Source organism: Leuresthes tenuis, unplaced genomic scaffold (assembly GCF_036924035.1).
Source record: "Leuresthes tenuis unplaced genomic scaffold, fLeuTen1.0.hap1 SCAF_17, whole genome shotgun sequence".
Classification (NCBI taxonomy): Eukaryota; Metazoa; Chordata; class Actinopteri; order Atheriniformes; family Atherinopsidae; genus Leuresthes; species Leuresthes tenuis.
In genome coordinates this window covers 23,496,893-23,519,746 of record NW_027325371.1, presented here as the reverse complement: position 1 = coordinate 23,519,746, position 22,854 = coordinate 23,496,893, and the positions used below count along the sequence as shown (strand labels likewise).

Sequence of the window (22,854 nt, the reverse complement as noted above, 5' to 3'; positions counted from 1 at the left end):
TCGTCTTACTCTCTATTTTTGTTGTCTATATTATAACTTGGTTTATGTGTGCTTACTGTTTGCTGCTGCATCAACAGAACTGCAGGATTATCTCCATCACTCTTGCGGGATTAATAAAGTACTTTGATGGATTGATTGATTGATTGATTGATAACTACTCGACTGGATTACTGTAATGAACTTGATGTGGGGGTTAGTGGTTCCTATATTGCCCAGCTACAGAGAGTACAAAATGCTGAGGCACATCTTCTGTTGGGAATGTATAGAGTGTCTGCAACACTTTCTGTCTTTTTTGGTGCGTAATAGGCTGAACGTATCTCTGCATAGTGTTTTTGCACAGCTCTTGCAAATGTGCGACTACCTGTTTTAGCTTTTGAATGCCACATGGGGGTAACGTTAAAATATGGAACAGCTGGAAATGTAGGTGCCTCTTGTTTTTGCTTTTCATGTTGTTGGTTTTTGCCATGATGTAGGAAAGAGCTCATAACCTTTAGTGATAAAAGAGTACATTGTAAAAAAGAGTGCTTAGAAGTAAAGATTACTGCTAGAGAACACTGTTACAGGCAATGCTTTTGTGTCAAACTCAAAGATTTGTGTGCCAGTGTTGTCTACTTGTCACATCGTTCTTCTTTGGGTTTTTTGGGGGTTTTCTCGGCTCTAGTGCAGCAGCCTTTACTCGACAGTAGCGCGACAGGAAACAGGGCAGAGAGAGAGAGGGAGAGAGAGAGAGGGGACAGCTGCTAAGGGGCAAAGAGCCTCCATACATGGGCTGCCCGCTCATCCCACCGAGATAAACGGCGGACCCTTACTTCTTTGTTAAGTTTTCATGTGTCATCCTTATTCAGATTTCCAAAAATGACGTCTCTTACTTTTCCAGTTCAAGCCCATGTTTAGTCAGTGTGAGTGTAATGTGTAGGTACGTAAATGTATTACCTGGCCTTGAGGTTTCTAAGTCGAGCCTCCAGGTCATTGAGTAGATTCACTTTCTTGCAGCACTGAGAACAGTAGATGTCCAGCAGGTCACTGTTGTAAAGCTGCCGCATCTTCTGAGGAGTCTGTCCAGCACTGGAATCACAAATCACAAAAATTGATATAAAAATGAAACCAATAGCCTTGCCAAATGTTAGTACATATCAGCTGGAAAAAAAATACTTCTATGTTCCTGGTTTTGTCTGAAATGTACAAGTTGACCATTTTTTACTTCATGCTTTAAAAGCTAAAATTCTCAATGTCTGATTGAGAAAAAGGTTTGTACAACAAGAGGCCTTTGAATGCTTCAAACAACATCGGCGCTTCTATGGTCCCGTTAAGGTTCGCAGGCAAGCAGGATCCAAGAAGGAAACTGAGACAGAAAGGGTAAGTGAAAAGGGAAGTGATTTATTTACAATGGTGGAAATAATGTACAAGTGGAGGAGACAGGTTTCTCGCCATACTATGAGGCTTTCCTGTGGCGGATCTGTGGCTCTGTAAGAGAGGCAAGCAAACAATTCAGTGTCTGTAAAATTCTACCAACTTATTCAAAATTGTGGTTATAAAATTTTTTTAATCGTATATTGCTCGAACCCAAACACACCGAAGTTCGGGATAACCTGAAGAAATACATTGATGAGTGTTACGAGAGGATCATCATGCGTAAATCCTTTTTCCCCCACTGTCTGCATATATATCAATGGTTGGTGCCAAGGTCTGGAAAGAAACATCCATCCACTTTCTATACCCACTTAATCCATCGGTTGGGTTGTGGGGGGGGGGCTGGAATCTATCCCAGTGGTCATTGGGCGAGAGGTGGTGTACACCCTGGACAGGTCGCCAGTCCATCACAGAGCCACACGAGACAAACAACCATCCACACACTCACTCCTAAGGACAATTTAGAGTCACCAGTTAACCTAACATGCGTGTTTTTGGATGGTGGAAGGAATACACGCATACACGGGGAGAACATGTAGACTCTACACAGAAAGGCCCTAGCTGGGAGTTGAACCTGGAACCCTCTTGCTGTGAGTTGACGGTGCTCACCACTGTGCAGCCCCTGCTAAGAAACAATTTTTCTTATATATGCAATTTAAACTGTACTAATTTAATCTGACCATCTAATCCACAGGTCTCCAACACGTCGCTCGCGAGCTACCAGTAGCTCGCCACCCCTTTCCAAGTAGCTCGCCAAAGGGCCAACGAATCATACATAAATTTGAAAACTTAATTGGTACCTCGGCAAATCTACTTAAATTTATGTCCAAATAAAATTCACAGTTGTCTCGCCCCGTTCCAACACAAAATTATTATTTGCCAATTAGATGTCATCCAGAAAGTTGTGCTGCTGTAAATCTTGATGAGTCGGTGGTGATGTGAGATGAGCAGGAGTTTACAATGGCGACAAGTGCAGAAACCAACATGCGGATTAAAACGTACCATTTTCACCAAGACTGGGAGGCAGAATTTTGTTTTAATGACAAGTGTATGGTGGCGTGGAAGCGGTGCCAGCGTGTCGGTCAGTAAAAAGTGTAATGTGGGGTGCCATCTGAATGAATGAATGAATCCCCTTTATTGTCATTATACAATATACAACAAAACTGTAGAGCTTCTCATGTGCTCAGTGCAAAACAATTAAAGTACAAACAACAAGTAAATAAAAAGTGCAGATATAGTGCAGTAAGGGAGAGGACAGCCAACGATCCTCTATGCTGCTTTGGCTGTCCTCAGAAGCCTCGCTCTGTCTGCCTCAGTGCAGCTCCCGTACCAGGTGGAGACACAGTACGTCAGCAGGCTCTCGATGGTCGGGAGCCAGCAGCAGCAGCTTACTGTCCAGTTTGTTCATCTTGAGGACTCTCAGGAAGTGTAGACGCTGCTGAGCCTTCTTTATGACAGCTGTGGTGTTGTGTGTCCAGGAGAGGTCATCAGAGATCTGGACTCCCAGGAACCTGAACGTGTGGACTTTCTCCACACACTTACCGTTGATGTAGAGGGGAAGCGGACCAGTTCTGTTCCTCCTGAAGTCCATGATGATCTCCTTTGTTTTTGCTGTGTTCAGTGTCAGGTTGTTGTCTGAATACCAGGTTGAGAACCTCTGCACCTCCTCTCTGTAGGCTGACTTGTCTCCCCTTGAAATCCGTCCAACCAATGTCGTCAGTGGTGTCGTCAGCATATTTGATGTTGTTTTTGTGGCCTGAACTGCAGTCATGGGTGTAGAGACGGTACAGGATGGGGCTCAGCATGCAGCCCTGTGGTGACCCGGTGCTCAGTGTGCGGAGGGGAGGAGAGGTGGGGGCCAAGTCTCACAGTCTGGGGTCGGTTGGTCAGAAAATCTTTGATCCAGGTTTAGGTGAGAGGGGGAGGCCCAGGGTGGCCAGTTTAGTAATGAGAATGTCCGGGATGATGCTGTTGAATGCCGAGCTATAATCCACAAAGAGCATCCTGGCATAGCTCCGTTGTTGCTCTAGATGTCTCAGCACAGCATGTAGAGCTATGGCAATGGTGTCCTCTGTTGATCTGTTCGCTCGAACAGGATGCAACAAAAACTTCCATCAAAGTCCACGGCAACTTTTCACAGGACTTTCCTGCGGGTAGCAGTCAACGAAAAGACAAAATATTGGAGCTGAAGACAACGCTTCAACGGCAACAGTCTCTGTTCACCAAACCGGTGGGATCGTAAAGGAGGCAATGACCACAGGGACCATAAAAATAAGTAGGAAATTTTGTCTGCTATTGCCAATGTACAGCTTGGTGCCAATACCATGGCAAGGACCATGTCTACGCTGTCTGTGGATGCGGTAAAAGAGCTGGAATCAGACATGAACAGGTGCAAATAGTTCTCTATTCAGTGCGATGAATCCACAGACTGGCTGTTTTAATTTGCACAGTGTTTGACGACTTTTCCACCAAAGAGGAGTTTTTGACCTTACTCCCATTGAAAACAACAACCAGGGGAATTGATAGTTATAATGCAGTATAATGCCAAAAAATATCCTTATTGAAAAGCTGGCCTCTGTAACAACTGACGGAGCACCTGCAATGACAGGTCGCCAAGGGCAAGGCACACGCCCCTCACCCCCGGAATGCAGGCCAAAGGGGGTGCGCCCAACCCACAGGGAGGAGCCAGAAGCTGCACGACTGCACACTATCGTGCTATTGTGTGTTCCCTATGTATAATAGCTCTGAAGCTGGTGAGGTGCATAAAAAGAGGCGTGATGCGAACCCATATCAGAGAGGCATGGGGACAGATAGTGTTCTTGTATCAAGATCACATTCTGATGAATCACCCAGCAGACAGAGTGAGGGAGATAATGGGATGAGGCAGCCCAAGAAACCAGATAATGTTTCAGTGATTTTTTTTCCAAAAATGTTTAATGGGTGTGGTTCAAATCTCTGATGAAAAGACCATTTTGGCCATTCTTTGTCCAGTATAATGAATTCTATAGAGAGTTTTATATTGAATGGTTTGTAAGTTTACATTTTTAGTCATGAAATAAATATTTTTACAGATTTGAGTCCAAAATTCAGTGTCAGAAGCAATAGAGAGATCTTTTTCCCATTTTATAAATGGGAGATAAATAGTTTTATCCGAGATAACTATTATTTTCTATATTCTAGAGAGGATTTTTTTTGGAAGAGATATTCGTTCAACTCAACTTTATTTATAAAGCCTTTTAAAAACAGCAAAAACAGAAACGGAGTCTCATGCTGGGTTAAAAGCCAGTGAGTAAAAATTAGTTTTAAGACGAGTTTTAAAAATGAAGGGGTTTGTCTATTGTGCAATGGGAGGTCGTTCCATGCTTTAGGACCGGCAGCAGAAAAGGCTCCAGCTCCTCTGAGCTTCCACTTAGCCCACGGTATCTCCAGGAGCAGCTGATCAGCTGACCTGAGGCACCGGGCAGGAGTGTAAAGATGGAGTAGCTCAGAGAGGTAAGGTGGGATGAGCACATTTAAAGATTTAAAAACAAATAAAAGAATCTTAAAAATGGGAGTAACTTGCTCCCTCTTACGTGTTCCAGTTAGTAGGCGAGTGGCAGCATTTTGGACTAACTGGAGACGTGCGAGGGATGACTGGCTGACTCCAAGATAAAGTGCATTATAGTAATCCAGCCGACATGTAATGAAGGCGTGGATTACTGCTTCTAAGTGCATATGTGCAAGGAAGGGCTTCACCTTTGCCAGCTGCCTAAGATAAAAAAAGCTGGATCTCACTATTGCCCCGATTTTCCGGTCCAATTTAAAATCACCGTCCATCTTAAAACCCAAGTTTGTGACTGTTGGTTTCCTGTATTGCACCAAGGGGCCCAAGTCAACAGGAGGGGGTTCACAAGAGCCACTGGAACCGAACACCATCACTTCTGTTTTAGTTTCATTCAATTTTAAAAGTTCAAGGACCTCCAGGCTTTAATGTCTTCAAGACATAACAGAAGTGGTTTCAGAGAGAAAGCGTCCTTAGTGGCACATAGATCTGGCTGTCATCAGCGTAACAATGAAAATAGATGCCCTGCTTTCTCAGGATGGAACCCAGGGGCAACAGGTACAATGAGAAAAGCAGGGGCCCTAAAATTGAACCCTGTGGTACCTTAAGCTATTGTTATTGCTTTGAAGCATGGATGACTTTTAATGGATTGACTTAGAAATGGGATATCTGAGATCTGCAGTTCATTACAAAGTGTTTCCTCAATTTCCCACCAGGTGATGTCTGACTCACTGAGTCCATCTGTAAATATAATGAAGTTGGTTTGCGAGAGAATAGTAATAGAAATGTGGGGCTTCCAAGCCACCCTGAGATTTGGATTTTTGTAATGTAGCTAGCTTAATCCTTGGTGTTTTATTCTTCCAATGGAATTTATTAACGATTTAACCAACATTCAAGATCATCTCCTATCGTTTTCAATAATGGGGTAAAATTGAGTCTAATCAAGCCTGATAGTCTGGAGGAAACTTTGATGCCTAAGTAAGTGATGTGACCTGTACTTAAAGGGATGGCTGATATTTGAGCTGCCTCGTTCCATTTAGTTTTGTGCAATGGAAGAATGGATGACTTATTCCAATTTATTGAGTAATCAGCAATTGTGGAGTATGAATCAATCAGTTTAACTACTTTTTCAAGGGATGGTTGTTTTTAAAAAAAAAAAAAATAGAATGTCATCAGCACATAGACTGATCTTATGGTGGTTAAGAGATGTACGGTTTCCTGTGATGTTGAGGTTCTGGCGGATAGCTACTGCTAAGGATTCAATGAAAATAACATATAAAGACGGAGAGAGTGGACATCCTTGCTGAGTTCCCCTGTGTAAAGTAAAGCTTTCCAATGTGATTCCATTGGTGGTCACCGTGGCTAAATGTGCATTGTTCAGGATCTTAATCCAATTACGGTAATAAATTATTCCCCAAAGCTAAATTTTTGCAACGTGTTAAAGAGAAATATCCAATTTACTCGGTCAAATGCTTTATCTGCATCTAAAGTGGCTGTAATAGTATCTTCCTGCAGTAAAGATGAATAATGAATTAAATCAGATAGTCTGTTGCTGGTGGATTGCCTTTCTTAATAAAGCTGGTTTGGTCTTGATAGATGATGTAAGGGGTGACTTTTTCAATACTGTGTGCTAAAACTTTGCTACTAATTTTAAGGTCTAAATTTTTTTCCCCTCCCCTCTCCCTTGTTTTCCTTCCCTTTCTCTATCCCCACTCTTTGCAACTCTTCAAAGTTGCCGCATGCGTTTGCAAGCTGCCGGGCTAATTTTGTTGTACTCATGTATAATGACAATAAAGAAGATTTCATTTAATTCATTCATACATTAATAAGAGAAATATGACACTAATTTGATGGAAGTGTTGGGTCTTTGTTGAGTTTGGGGAGAAGGGAAATTACCGCTGTATTCATATGTGTTGGGAATCTTGAGTTTTGTTTTATTTCAGCTATTGCTCTGATAAAAAGAGCAGATAAGATGTTCCAAAAATGTTTGTAGAAATCAGCAGGGAAATCATCAGGTCCTGGTGATTTGTTATTTGGCATTGAATTAAGTGCAGACAAAAGTTAATTTTCTGTAAATGGCTGATCCAGTCTGTCGATTTGTTCTGTATTGAGTTAAGGGAGTTAAATTTTATCAAAGAAAGCATCAATGGTATTCTGTCCTGGGTCAGTTTCAGATGAGTATAGTTTAGCATAGAAATCTCTGAATATATTATCAATTTTTGTGGTGAATTTGTAGGTTTAAGTCCTTAATATTGGGAATCATTGCTTTTTCTTTGTTCCGTTTGATTTGATTAGTCAAATATTTGCCAGATTTATTGTCATGGTGGAATTTTTCTTGTCAAAGTCTCTGAATTAAGAATTCAGTTTTTATTATCTTGTTTATTATCTTGGTTAACTGAAACTGATGTTTCCTCAATTCCTTCTGGGATTCTTCTGTTGAATTATTTGCATATAATTAATACATAGATCTATGCTTTTGTGATATGCAGCCTATGGCATAGGCTACTGTATGGAGTTGTGTGTGTAGGGGACGAGAAGTTAGCACCATCCAGGATGTTGTGTCCATCTTGCAAACCTTGCAGCCCCAAACCCGCTCCATCCTGTGCGAGGTGGAGCAGCTCATTAAGCTCTGTCTGGCCCTGCCCATATCTGTCGTGGCATCCAAGTGCTCTTTCTTAGCCTTGCGCAGGCTGAAAACCGGGCTGCGCAACACTGTGACGCAGGAGAGACTAACACATTTGGCCATTATGAATACACACAGTGACCTTATGGATAAAAGCCATGTCTCAACCCTGCTTAAAATTTTCATCAGTACGTCAACTGAGAGAAGGTCCACTTTTGGAAATGCATGAAAGCCCTGAGTCATGAGCACACACTTTTCTTTTTTTTTCATTTGTGGTGTATTTTATCTGCTATGCCTGGGTATGTTAAGTATCGCACTGAATAAACAACACATTCAAGGACACAAATAATGCTGTTATGTTCCTTAAATGGCTTGATTTAGTTATCAAAGTTTCATTTTCTTAACAATAACAATGCCGTGTTCATCCATTCTAGTTCACTTGTAATGCTATCATAAAATAACTTCAAATCAAATCCTTAATCATTGATAAATGTGCGTGCTTCCCCCACCTCTCCCAACAAAAATCCCGCCCCCCTCACAGAAAATAGTTCCGACGTCCATGCTCCTAATATCACTGGACAGTTGGAAAGGTCTGAAATCGCTTAAAAAAAAGTCTCTGCTGGGGCCATAAAATTTCAAATTGTTACTGGTCTATTGTTAACCAATATATTTAAGAAGATAAAGCGTCCTTCCGGGTCTGTAATTGTTTTATTAAGAATAAATCGTATTCTTTTGTTTATCAGGACACTCAACCCTCTCTAAAAATGAGTGAATAAATTGTGATGACAATTTGTTAAGAACAGGGTCAGAGAGGTGTGTTTCCTGTAGTAAACAAATATCTGCTTGTAAACTGTCCAGATGACTTAGAACTTTAATTTTTTTTTGTCTGTGAGCCAATTCCACGAATGTTCCTAGTTAGGACTTCAAGAGATGACATTTTGAACCGGTTGTTGAAAAACGTCAAAACAAGTTTAAATGTGTGTGTAAGGTGACCATAGCGGAGTGTGTGTGTGCATATGTGTATGTCTTAATATTAATCTATGTAATTGTGTGTGTCAGGTAACAAACATAGAACAATAAGGAACAAGACAGATACACAATCATCAAAACAAGACATAAAACTATGTGAAACCATAAACAACAACAAAAACGTAAAATACGTGAGAGGTGAGTAAGACTAAGGTGCAAAAATATGTTTTTTATGTTAGTTTGAAAGCCCTGTATATATCAAAGTTTAAAGAGAGTTAGAAAAGCCAGGGGTAATATCCTTATTTTTGTACGATTGTCCCTCGATGTATAGCTTCTCTCTTATCTTCCTGGATCATCTGTTGTCGGATGGGGGAAAGCTGTTTATATCTCTGGATGATTTCTTGTGGAAACTGGTCACTGATGGAGAGGTTATTGTTTTTCAACTCTGTCCTTGTCGCTTGACCAGTTCTTTTTTTTTTATAATGTTCAAATTTTGCGACAATGGGTCTGGGTCTGGTGGCGTTGGGTCGGTGGGGTCCCAGACGTTGGACACTGTGAAAGGTGATCTGTTCGACGGTATCAGCGGGGAGTTTGAGGTGTTTCATCATGAAGTCCTGGATTATTTTTTCGGGTTCTTCTGTGGATGTCTCTAGGATTCCGGAGAAGACCAGGTTTCTCCTCATACTGTGTGATTGTAAGTCCAGAATGGTTTCTTTCATCGTTTTATTTTCGGCAGTAACAGAGACTAGCAGAGTCATGAGTAAATCCAACGCAGCATCCACTCCAGTAGCATCCAAAGCGTCAACTTCCGAAAGATGCCACAGCAAGGGCTCACCTAGAGCTATTTCTCCCCCAGGAAAAGACCAAGCAGGTGTTCTCTTGTCCATCGACAAATCATTATCCAGCTTTGATACTCATTTATCCCTCCTGGAACTGCTCCATAAAGAGTTTCAGGCTCTGCCGGAGTTCCTGGAGTTCAGCCAACAACAACAACCAAGCGCTGGCAACTAAGAACGCTGCACTCAAGGAGTCGGGGGAAATCCCGTTCTGAGGGAATGACCCAACTCAGAGAGGAAAACAAACACATCTAAGAGACAGTGATTGATCTCCAGAAGCACAGCATGACGGACAATCTTGTTTTTTCAGGTATCCCGGAACAGGCTGAAGAAGATCCCCAAACCACCATAAAAAACTTCATCCAGGATCACCTTAAAATTCCGGAGGACATCCTCAAAAACATCACCTTTCACCGAGTTCACCGCCTGGGAGGGAAGACAACAAGTCCAAGCGCAGTCCAAGACCGATCGTGGCCGAATACGAATATTTTAAACATAAGGAGCATGTTGAAGGCCGAGGCAGAGAGGTGAGGGGAACAGATTTCAGCGTCAGCGACCAATTCCCGAGAGAGATCCTGAAGCGATGCAAGGTTCTGTTCCTGATCCAAAGGAAGTTCATGGAGGGAGGCTCGGGTGCGTTAATCTCCGTGGACAAGCTTTATGTCAACCGGCAGCTCTACCATGATCTGAACACAAATCCATGGCTCTTATAAACTCGGGTTATGCTGTAAACTACTTCTGTTCTCACTGTTGGTGATGAAAAATGCACTTAATTTACTAACAACTGTTAAGCAAGAATAGTAACTCCTGGTCTATCTCGTAAACTCGTGATGCACAGTGAATATGTTTTTTATGGGTTTATTTGTCTTCTTTTCTTTGGTTTATTCTTTCTGTCCTTTTTTTTCTTTCCTTTCACTTCACCCCAACTAGCTGCATCTTTGCTTCCTTTCATGATATTAATATAAACATACACAGCACTTGTAAAGACTTGCATGGCACACAATTCCAAACACAACCATGGGCACACACACAGAAACATACACCCAACACTTACTCCACTAATCTGACCATGAGCACACTAAGGTATGTTACATGGAACGTGCATGGAGCTAATTCCAGGGAGAAGAGATCAAAAAATTTCCCTGAATAAAAAGAAATTTGGATTTGGATCATCTTTCATAAACTGGATAAAGTTACTATGCACCTCATCCAAGGCATGTGTCAGGACAAATGATCAAACTGGAAGTTCCCCCCTCACTTTTTCCTTTGTTTATAGAACCTCTAGCACCTGCTATCAGACAAAGTAAGAATATTAAAGACATTCAATGCTAAAAAGTAGAACATAATATAAGTCTTTATGCTGATGATGTATTACTTTTCCTCCAAAATTCACAAACATCCCTCTCACAGACAGTTGCACTCACTGAAAATTTCCGAGAATCATCAATCTCTGACTATTCTATCAATTGGTCTAGGTCCACAGTTCTGTTCATTAACTATAATTTCCAGAATATACCCACTACCACACTAAAGTCAGGAAATGAAAGATATTTCGGCGTAAATATTTCTCCCAACTGTCCCCAGAACTTCCCTCTGGAGGAGAAGAATTTCTTAACCTCAGAACTCCAAAATTACTATAAAAAATATCCAGATTACTGTCCAAAACAGGTGACTCTCGCTTTCTACCATGGGAAACAGACTTATCCATCAACTCTAGTCAACACTTCTGGTCACAGATCTGGGGGGGCTTTCTTAGAGGCACAGTGTAGCCCTGGGCTCAGGCTCGGCGGACCCAGAGTCCTTCTGTCTAGTGGCAGATCATGGGGAACGGGGGTGCCTATTGTAACTAGCAGTAAATTATCAAATAATCATATTACATCAAACATAAAAAACACAGATTTAATTCAACACCTAATAATGATGATGACTATGGATTTGATTTCCTTGTCTTCTTTTTTCTGTGTTTTGTTTGATTCTTTTTGTGCGTTTGTATTCTTATTATTTTTGAGTTTTAGGTTTGAATTAGGATTTATTCCTTGATATAATTTATTCCCTCGTTGTATTGGTCTGTGCATGAAACTGGTCCAAGTTTCCCTTTCAGAACACACACTTCATATTATTCTGTCAGACATTTTCAAGCAAGGTCACAGAAAATTCGGGTAAGTTGTCTATTCAGCACAGTCACGAACACTGGAGCCGCTGGTATCGTTATAGGTACTACCTGTCCGTTCCCATCATGATTTGAGAAATGTGTTTCAGTAAATGTGTGTATGTGCAATTTGGAGAGTGTGATTCTGAGTATGTGTCACAAACCTAGAGGGAAGGGAGGAACCCAGGTCTGAGAAGCCATTTGTGTGGGTATCATCTTCGGGGCAAGGGCTGCTGGGAGTAAAATCCACATCCACTCGCTCACCATAGTCCTCAAACTGCTCTTCTCCAGAGATGACCGATGCAGATGCTGATCCAATCAGGTGGCTAAGCCAAAGTTTTGTAAGGGTTGTTTTGTTAAAAAAAAAAAAAAAAATCAATTATAAAGACCAACTCCCAAATGGTTTGATAATTACAAAATAACACACTATAATAAGATTTTCATTATTCAACTCAAAGTATCAACAAATTTATAGCCACTTCTTGATATTGTTATAACTGACCTGTCTTGTGGGGATGTATCCAATGCCTCAGAGTTATTGGCATTTTGCGTAATATTGTCTGTGTCACAGTCTGCATCAGCCCCATAGCCCTCACTGAGCACAGTGCACTCTGGGTAAGGCCGTGTACACATGATGATGGGAGGACCAAGCTTTGTTTCGCCATTCTGTTAACAAAAACAAAAACTAGCATGCCAACAAAGTGCACATATCGCATCAATAAGAAAAGACACAGGCATTTAAAAAAGAAAAGCATTTTGCATAATAATCAGAATTGGTAATGAGGTACTTATATGAATTCTTCTTTTTTTTTTGAAAAACTAAATCTGATTGTGTGGGGGGTGCTCCGGGAATATGGAGTGCCGGACCCCTTGATAGGGGCCGTTCGGTCTCTGTATGACCGGTGTCAGAGTTTGGTCTGCATTGCAGGCAGTAAGTCGGATACGTTTCCGGTGAAGGTTGGACTCCGTCAGGGCTGCCCTTTTTCACCGATTCTGTTCCTAACTTTTATGGACAAAATTTCTAGGCGGAGCCAGGGCGTTGAGGGTGTCCGATTTGGCGACCTCAGAATCGGGTCTCTGCTTTTTGCGGATGATGTGGTTCTGTTAGCGTTGTCGGGCCGTGACCTTCAGCTCTCACTGGAGCAATTCGCAGCCGAGTGTGAAGCGGCTGGGATGAGAATCAGCACCTCCAAAACCGAGACTATGGTTCTCAGCCGGAAGAAGGTGGAATGCTCTCTCCGGGTCGGGAATGAGATCCTTCCCCAAGTGGAGGAGTTCAAGTATCTCGGGGTCATGTTCACGAGTGAGGGACAACCCATTGTTGTGAAGAAGGAGCTGAGCCAGAAGGCGAAGCTCTCTATTTACTGGTCAGTCTACGTTCTCATCCTCACCTATGGTCATGAGCTGTGGGTAGTGACCGAAAGAAAGAGATCATGAATACAAGCCGCCGAAATGTGCTTCCTCCGCAGGGTGTCTGGGCTCTTAGAGATAGGGTGAGAAGCTCAGTCATCCGGGAGGGGCTCGGAGTAGAACCGCTGCTCCTCCGCATTGAGAGGAGTCAGATGAGGTGGCTCGGGCAGCTGGTTAGGATGCTCCCTGGACACCTCCCTGGTGAGGTGTTCCGGGCACGTCCCACTGGGAGGAGACCCCGGGGGAAGACCCAGGACGTTGAAGAGACTATGTCTCTCGGCTGGCCTGGGAACGCCTCGGGGTCCCCCCGAAAGAGCTGGAGGAAGTGGCCGGGGACAGGGACGTCTGGGTTTCTCAGTTAAAGCTGCTGCCCCCGCGACCCGACCCTCGGATAAGCTGTAGATGATGGATGGATGGATGGATAAATCTGATTGTATTTTGAAATTATTACTTTCTGTGTACCATAAGGTTTACAACAGGCCCATACAACTAGTGGCCTGCCAGCCGGATACAGCTCTTTTAAATTGTTCCATGGCCCATACAAAGCTGCCAGAAACTGGCTTGAATGGATAATACATTTGAACATTATATACATAGTACTGGTGTGTTTACTGTGTATCTGAGCTACTCTGAGACATTGAACCTCTTGTTAAACAAGTTGGAGTGAGTGTCTCTAGTATAGACGATCTCTGGGTAACTACGTCAGGGACAGGGGTGGGTAACTGAACATACACTATAATGGCAAAAGTATTCACTCACCCATCCAAATAATTAAGCTCAGGTGTTCCAATCACTTCCATGGCCACAGCTGTATAAATTCAAGCACCTTGGCATGCAGACTGCTTCTACAAATATCTGTGAAAGAATGGGTCGCTCTCAGGAGCTCAGTGAATCCCAATGTGGTACCATGATAGGATGCCACCTGTGCAACAAGTCCAGTTGTGAAAATTCACTACTAAATATTCCACAGTCCGTTGTAAGTGGTATTAAAACAAAGTGGAAGTGATTGGGAACGACAGCAGCTCAGCCATGAAGTGGTAGGCCATGTAAAATGACAGAGTGGGTTCAGCGGATGCTGAGGTGCACAGTGCGCAGAGGTCGCCAACTTTCTGCTGAGTCAATCGCTACAGACCTCCAAACTTCATGTGGCATTCAGATTAGCTCAAGAACAGTGCGTAGAGAGCTTCATGGAATTGGTTTCCATGGCCGAGCAGCTGCATCCATACATCACCAGGTGCAATGCAAAGTATTGGATGCAGTAGTGTAAAGCACGCCGCCACTGGAGTCTAGAGCAGTGGAGACGCTTTCTCTGGAGTGACGAATCACGCTTCTTCATCTGGCAATCTGATGGAGGAGTCTGGGTTTGGCAGTTGCCAGGGGAACGGTACTTGTCTGACTGCATTGTGCCAAGTGTAAAGTTTGGTGGAGGGGGGATTATGGTGTGGTGTTGTTCTTCAGGAGCTGGGCTTGGCCCCTTAGTTCCAGTGAAAGGAACTCTGAATGCTTCAGCATATCAAGACATTTTGGACCATTTCATGCTCCCAACGACGTCATACTAAACCCTCTGGATTAAGAATGGGATGTTACTTAAGTTCATATATGTGTAAAGGCAGATGACACTAAGATAAGCGAATACTTTAGGCAATATAGTGTATCTTCAAGCTGATATTTGTTGTTTTGTCTAAAGTCATGTATCTCTCTAAGAAACAAAGTGAGATTCACCGGCTCTTCTCGTCTGTCCATTTTGCCATCATTGTGGCTAGTCTTCTATTTGGGTTTTTAGGCGGCATCCTGGCTGTCTTATACATACATTTCAGGTATAGACCAACACTTCTGTATATCTAAAATTGGCGCGGTTTTATTTTGCTTTGGTCAGGAGGTCTCTGTCTAAGCTGCCATCACTTGGTGACCCAGCAAAGTTCCTTTGCCATCACTCATGAACAAGGGGGTTGGGAGCTTGCCAGCAAGTGCTTGTTGGCTCAGCCTTGGGCCTGGGCATAATGATTGCCGACCTAACAGATTGGGCCTGTGACCCAGGAATTAAAAGGTTTTTCCATCTGTCTGAGAGAACAAGTGAGTGTGTAAGTTGAAAACATAGTTCACCATGTATCTAGATGAGTTTCATGATAGTTGCTGCACAGCTGTAAATTATATTTGCTTCCTCTGGAGAGAAAGAAAAGAGTGTTGCAACGTCATATCAGAGTTTCTCTCCTCACTACTTCATTCCCTGCAAAGCTAAACCAGATGAGAGCAAGTTACATGCTACAAGCCAAGTAACAAATAAAAGAGCTTGACATGAGGTGTCCATACTATGGTAAGGGGTCCCTGAATCTGGAAAGGTAGCACCAGCAATATAAGAAATCAATCATTCATCATGAACTGCAGTGTATGCTACAAGAGGCAGTGAAAACTCTAATTGGCTGTATTGTCGCAATTAGGGCATATACATGTTATTATAGTTCAAGTAATATCAACGTCCTTCACCTAGCTTGTTTCAATTATTGCTTCCTCCGAATACGACCTTATTGTGATTGTGTAACCAGAAAATGTTTACATGGCAGTGTCTTATTCAGAGTATAGTCTTTGTGACTGTTTACTTTCTTCACAGTTTGAAATTCCCAGTGATGAATAAGACTTTACCTGGTAAATATAGCCATTGTCAGTGACAGACTGATGGTGGGATGCAAGGCTGCGAGGACCCACAGCCATCTTCAATATCTCCTCACAACCTACAGCCACAAGAAGAAGGAAAGTGACAGCTGAGCATTACACAGGACTGCCTATTGTAATCTCACTAATTCTGGATTTCTCACCGTAACTGTGCATTCTCACATACTCACAGTAGCTCCATTGATTTTGTGACTTCTATCATGTGCAACCAAGAAGATTGTTATAGATTTGTACTGTAAAGTCCACCTTTAGCCTTCCTCTCATCTAAATATTTTGAGCCCCTGATTATGATTAATGCTAGCTAAGTACTGTGGTCAGTGTCACACTTGTTGATTTTAGTTTAACACTCACACCCACTCGCAGCAATGTTAAAATCATCTGCTCCCACAAGACTTGAATTTGGGTCCACTGGACTCTGAATTAACATTACATATCAAATAAATTAACTGTCCATCCCATGTGACCATTTAGTTGTGTCATATGAACTAACATTTTGGTTACATGAAGGGTCCAATCTCACATAAAACTAAGTGAGAGCAGCCATAACGGATCACACTGCACTACGTGCAGATGCAGTTTTCTCTACTCTGACTACGCATTGCCAGAAAAATAACAAGGGCTTCTGTGCATAAGTATAGCTTGATGTCTGTGTGAAGAGGGTCATTATTTACAGTATATGTAATACTTTGTAATTGTTTATAATTATAATTGAGAATGGGGCTACACTGTTTTGTCAACGGTTAAAAGGTTATGTCTAAAGTCTGTAGTGTGTTGTGAGACAGACCACAGACAGCAACATGCTAGCTTAACTTAAACAATGAAAACAGATAGGAAGGACCTGTCTGGTTTTGTCCAGTGGGGATAAATTCCACTTTGCACCACTTAAGAGTGTAAAATTCTCATGATACCTTTATAGCATGTCTTACCTTTGATTGCAAACACTGCATGGCAAAAGTCTTTGAAGTTGATTTTTCCATGGGCATTAGGATACAGATGCCTTGTCAACTTCTTCACCTGCATGAAACACAAATTAAGTTAGTTTGGCAATTTGCCTTTACAATTTTATATCAAAGTAATATAATAAGGCACTCTATCACACCGAAAGAATACAAATTTGCTGAGTATGGATACGAAACACTTCTGCTTTCAGATGAAACAAACCTGCTTAAGGTCCAGAAATACATTATTTTTAGGTTTTTGATTATAAAATGCATTTTTTTTTTCATGATTTTTTTACAACACCAATTGAGCAAGTTTCTACAGATGTCATTGCTGGTTGGTCAACAAAAACTGAGAATTTTTCTCTCCCCCGATGTCCATCCATTCTCCATACCTGCTTAGTCCAGTTCAGGGCTCTCCCCTAAAGTGAAACACTTAAAAATGATGCACTATGTTTAACATTCATCTATCCATCCATTTTCTATACCTGCTTAATCGCATTCAGGGTGCAGGGTCTCCCCTAAAGTGAAAAACTTCAAGATTATGCACTTTGTTTAACATCCAAAACAAAAAGTAATCTTAGTCATTTATCAGAGAGGAGGTCAGTGCCCACATCAGTGAAAGTGGTGTTTTTTCAACAAATTTGAAAGGTGCGTGTACAAAATACACCTATGCAATATATAATGGAGTCAGCAGGCAAGGAGAAAAGAAGAGAGAGAGGGAGAAAAGCGACCAAAAAAAGGGTCCCAAGTGTGGGATCATTTCAAACTCAAACCCAAGGAAAAGACTGTACATTGCATACACTGTAAGGCCGAGCTAACACACCACAATAGTCCAACTTCCATGTTACAGCATCTCACCAGAAAGCATCCAGGCACTTTCGGCTTGAGCAGCAAACTCAAGACAAGGAATGTGATTGAAAATTTAAATGAATATAAATAAAGTATAGTCAGCTATGCTAACTGTGCTAATTTGGCAGAAAATCATATGGCTGTTAGTGCTAATAGCCAGCCAGTGTTTTCTGTAGTTTTTTTTCCTCTGCGGTGTCTTGCAACTTGAGGCTAACGCTAATTTTACAGTGTAACGTAATGTTAGAATGCCGTCATCATTTTACATCTGTACAACAAAATCTAAGGTGCAGCTTTTCTGCATCTTACAAAATACATAAAAATGCAAGAGAGCAGTATCAAAGACATTGAAAACTCGCATAAAGTACAGCAGGGTCATTCTGAAAGTTCTAGTAAAATGCTAAATGGACTGTACTTGTATAGTACTTTTCTAGTCTAGCTCACTACTCAAAGCACTTTTAACACTACATGCCACATTCACTCACACAGCATGTCTTACTCTATACAGAGCTTCCTACTGCATTCACACACATTGGATGCATCGGTAGGCAATGTGGGGTACAGTGTCTTGCCGCTTCAACAAGTAATATGGGGAAGCTGGAGTGACCCACCTTCTGATTGGTGGCCCTTCTTCCTGAGCTATAGCTGCCAAAAACAGGATTCAGATAGTTTTGGAACATGGCTATTTTAAGTTAAATATTGGAAGCGGAGACTTCCTTTCAAGAGGATTAAAATATATAAATATGATGAATACATGAGACAAAATTAATTTTTTTCAAGTCAACTTATTTATGTTCCCCACACGTTTTTAAATTTTCAATTGTATTTATTAATTTGGCCCATCTGTTTATTTTTCTTTGTGAGATAGTGACTGTGTTAGGGTGTATATGGTAAATGGTAAATGGACTGTACTTGTATAGTACTTTTCTAGTCTAACTGACCACTCGAAGCGCTTCTAACACTACATGCCACATTCACCCACTCATACATACAGCATGTCTCAGGATACACATAACTACGTGCATTCTAATCAATCATACCCTGATGGATACATCAGGAGGCAACATGGGGTTCAGTGTCTTGCCCAAGGACGCTTCGACATGTAGCCTGGGGAAGCCAGAGTCGAACCACCAACCTTCCGATTGGTGGGCGACTTCCTCCTGAGCTACAGCTGCCATATTAAGCCTGTGCTATCCGTCTTCCAGGAATGAGCATTCTAAGGACAGCTTTGTTTGAGCAAATCCACCATGCTCAATTGAATATGCAGCGGAGTTAACAGGCAGGAAACATGATAGTTACAGGCATGTGTCTACTTTCCATGATGGAGGATGAGGGTTTCAAGTCGGAATATAGTGCAGCAACTGCAAATGGGTTTAAATATAATAAAGTTTATTGCAGTAGACATGTAACTTGCAGTAGACTGTTTTGTACAATTACTACAGCTCTGTTGCATTTTGGTCACAAGACCTTAAAAAAAGGGGGAAAAAGGCTTTTTCGCTGTGTGCTCTTCCAGCCTCCATCTTAGACGTCTGATGTGGTCGTCCATGATTAACATCACCGTCATGCAGACCATGAACACGGTGGCCTCCTCGCTCTCGGTTAGCTTCTTGGTGGTGTTGTTTTCTTCTCTCCTTACTTTTCCCGGGTTTTGTTTTGTTGTTGAGTGGCGCTAAAGTAACACGTCTGTCGCAGACGGCTGCGTCACATCAATTCAATTCAATTCAATTCAATTTTATTTATATAGCGCCAGATTACAACAATTGTCATCTCAAGGCACTTAAGTAATATAGTCCAATTCAAGCCAATTGGAATTCAATTCATTGTAATCATGATCCAATTAATTCTTATAGAGCCAATTCAAAAAATTTATATCCTAGCTAAGGAAACCAACAGATTGCACCGAAACGTGTCTTCAGTCCAATCTCCCGTCCTGAGCGTGCCTGTGGCAACTGTGGAAAGGAACGACTCCCTTTTAACAGGAAGAAACCTCTGGCAGAACCAGACTCAGGAAGGGTGGCCATCCGCCTCGACCAGCTGGGGTTTGAGAAGACAGAAAAGAGGGAAAAGAGGGGGGAAAAACACCATAACGCCATTCAAAGGATATCTGTTGGAACAGGGAAACATAGGTTAATAATCACAATAATGTCACATGTACATAAAATCAATTGTGAAATTAATCAGGGGGAAAAAGAGAGCAAAGTGAGGAAAGGTGTGACAGATGAGGTCCCCCAGCAGTCTAAGCCTATAGCAGCTTAACTATGGGATGTTTCAGGATTACCTGAGCCATCCCTAACTATAAGCTTTATCGAAAAGAAAAGTTTTAAGCCTAATCTTAAAAGTGGAAAGGGTGTCTGCTTCCCGGACATTTACTGGCAGCTTATTCCACAAGAGAGGGGCCTGATAACTGAAGGCTCTACCTCCCATTCTACTTTTAGAAACTCTGGGAACAACAAGTAAACCTGCAGTTTGGGAGCGAAGTGCTCTGTTAGGAAAATATCTTACAATTAAATCTTTAAGATATGATGGAGCTCGGTCATTAAGAACTTTATAAGTGAGAAGAAGAATCTTAAATTCTATTCTGAATTTAACAGGGAGCCAATGAAGAGAAGCTAAAACTGGAGAAACATGATCTCTCCTGTTAGTTCTCATCAGAACTCTGGCTGCAGCATTTTGGATCAGCTGGAGGCTTTTCAGAGAATATGTGGGACAGCCCAATAATAAGGAATTACAGTAGTCCAATCTTGAAGTAACAAATGCATGGACTAGTTTCTCTGCATCACCCTGAGACAGGATGTTCCTGATTTTAGCAATATTACGAAGGTGAAAGAAGGCAGTCCTAGAAACCTGTTTTATATGTGCGTCAAATGATAAATTCTGGTCAAAAATAACTCCAAGGTTCCTCACTGTAGAACTAGAAGCCAAAGAAATACCATCTAGAGTAACTATATAACTAGACAATTTCTCCCTGAAGCGCTCAGGTCCAAAGAGAACAACTTCAGTTTTGTCTGAATTTAAAAGCAGACAGTTCTGAGTCATCCAGGTCTTTATGTCTTTAAGACAGGCTTGTAGTCTGACCAACCTGTAGGTTTCATCTGGTTTCATAGATAAGTACAGCTGAGTATCATCAGCATAACAATGGAAATTTATGCCATGCTGTCTGATAATGTTACCTAATGGAAGCATGTATAAAGTAAAAAGAATCGGTCCAAGCACAGAACCCTGAGGAACTCCATGCCTTACTCCAACGTGTGAGGAAGATTCTTCATTTACAAGAACAAACTGGAATCTATCAGATAAATATGACTTAAACCAGCCTAATGCAGTTCCTTTAATCCCAATAACATGTTCAAGTCTCTGTAACAGAATGCTGTGATCGATCGTATCAAATGCAGCACTGAGATCCAACAGGACAAGCACAGAAACAAGTCCGCTATCAGAAGCTAACAGGAGATCATTGGTAACTTTCACCAGTGCCGTTTCTGTGCTATGATGCACTCTGAATCCTGACTGAAACTCTTCAAACAGATTATTTCTATGTAAATGATCACAAAGTTGAGCTGCAACTATTTTTTCAAGAACTTTGGACAAAAAAGGGAGATTGGATATAGGTCGATAATTAGCCAACACTTCTGAATCAAGAGTAGGTTTTTTAAGTAAAGGTTTAATTACAGCAACCTTAAAAGTCTGAGGTACATATCCTATCAACAAAGACCGATTGATCAAATCCAAAATGGAAGTGTCAATTAAGGGGAAAACCTCCTTGAACAGTCTGGTTGGGATTGGGTCTAACATACAAGTTGATGGTTTAGAAGAGACTATTGCTGTTGTTAGCTCAGAAAGATCAACTGGACAGAAGCTGTCTAAATACAATTCAGGTTCGAAAGATACTTCTAAAGCTGCTCTACTTGATGATACATCAGTGATAATAATGGGAAGGATTCCATTAATCTTCTCTCTGATAGAAACAATTTTATTGATGAAGAATCTCATGAAATCATCACTGCTGAGAGTTAAAGGAATACATGGCTCAACAGAGCTCGGACTCTTTGTCAGCCTGGCAACAGTGCTGAAAAGAAACCTGGGATTATTCTTATTCTCTTCTATCAATAATGAGTAATAAGCAGTTCTAGCTTTACGAAGTGCTTTCTTATACGTTATTAAACTATCTTTCCAGACTAATTGAGACTCTTCTAAATTAGAGGAACGCCACTGTCTCTCCATCTTTCTTGCAGTCTGCTTTAACGCACGCAGCTGTGAATTATACCAAGGAGCCAACCTCTTCTGACTGATTACCTTCCTTTTCAGAGGGGCAACATTGTCCAGTGTTGTACGCATTGAAGCTGTAGTGCTGTCAACAAGAGAGTCAAGTTCTACTGGAGTAAAATTTAGGTAGCCGTCCTCTGTCATATCTGCACATGGCAGTGAAGAAAAGGATGATGAAATCAACTCTTTAAATCTGGTTACAGCATTATCTGACAGACACCTTCTATATGTAGAATTCTTCTCAGAAACCGTGTAGTCAAGTAATGTAAATTCAAAAGTTATTAAAAAATGGTCAGACAAGACAGGGTTATGAGGGAACACTGTTAACTGTTCACTCTCAATGCCATAAGTCAGCACAAGGTCAAGGGTATGATTAAGGCAGTGAGTAGGTCTGTGAACACTTTGAGAAAATCCAATAGAGTCTAATATAGAATTAAAGTTAATATTTAGGCTGTCATTTTCAACATCTACATGAATATTAAAGTCACCCACTACAATGACTTTATCTGTACTCAGTCCCTGTCGAGGTCCCCGACTCATGTGAGAATGCAACATGAAACAGTTCCCCTGGAGAAGGGCAGTTCATAGAACTGCGTTCTTAGAACATCTCTGTCCAATGCGGCTATAGTTGGATATTTTCCTAACAGAGCACTTTGCTCCCAAACTGCAGGTTTACTTGTGGTTCCCAGAGTTTCTAAAAGTAGAATGGGAGGCAGAGCCTTCAGTTATCAGGCCCCTCTCTTGTGGAATAAGCTGCCAGTAAATGTCTGGGAAGCAGACACCCTTTCCACTTTTAAGATTAGGCTTAAAACTTTCCTTTTTGATAAAGCTTATAGTTAGGGATGGCTCAGGTAATCCTGAAACATTCCATAGTTAAGCTGATATAGGCTTAGACTGCTGGGGGACCTCATCTGTCTCACCTTTCCTCACTTTGCCCTCTTTTTCCCCTGTTTAATTTCTCAAATGATATTATGTACATGTGACATTATTGTGGTTATTAACTTGTGTTTCCCTGTTCCAACAGGTATCCTTTGAATGGTGTTATGGTGTTTTCCCCCCCTCTTTTCTGTCTTCTCAAACCCCAGCTGGTCGAGGCAGATGGCCACCCTTCCTGGTTCTGGTTCTGTCAGAGGTTTCATCCTGTTAAAAGGGAGTCGTTCCTTTCCACAGTCGCCACAGGCATGCTCAGGACGGGA

The 22,854-nt window shown here is 41.7% G+C and overlaps 1 protein-coding gene across 1 annotated transcript in view; it reads right to left on the bottom strand.

Annotated features, from left to right (window-relative positions):
• Window positions 1-22,854, bottom strand: part of rab11fip4a (RAB11 family interacting protein 4 (class II) a) — a 43,653-nt gene that overhangs the window by 19,970 nt on the left and 829 nt on the right. Inside the window, exons 2-6 of the mRNA XM_072369369.1 lie at window positions 16,535-16,622; window positions 15,579-15,667; window positions 12,031-12,194; window positions 11,693-11,854; window positions 934-1,065 (exon numbers count right to left, since the gene is read on the bottom strand). Coding sequence (XP_072225470.1) covers window positions 934-1,065; window positions 11,693-11,854; window positions 12,031-12,194; window positions 15,579-15,667; window positions 16,535-16,622 — 635 coding nt within the window. The remainder of the gene's footprint in view (window positions 1-933; window positions 1,066-11,692; window positions 11,855-12,030; window positions 12,195-15,578; window positions 15,668-16,534; window positions 16,623-22,854) is intronic.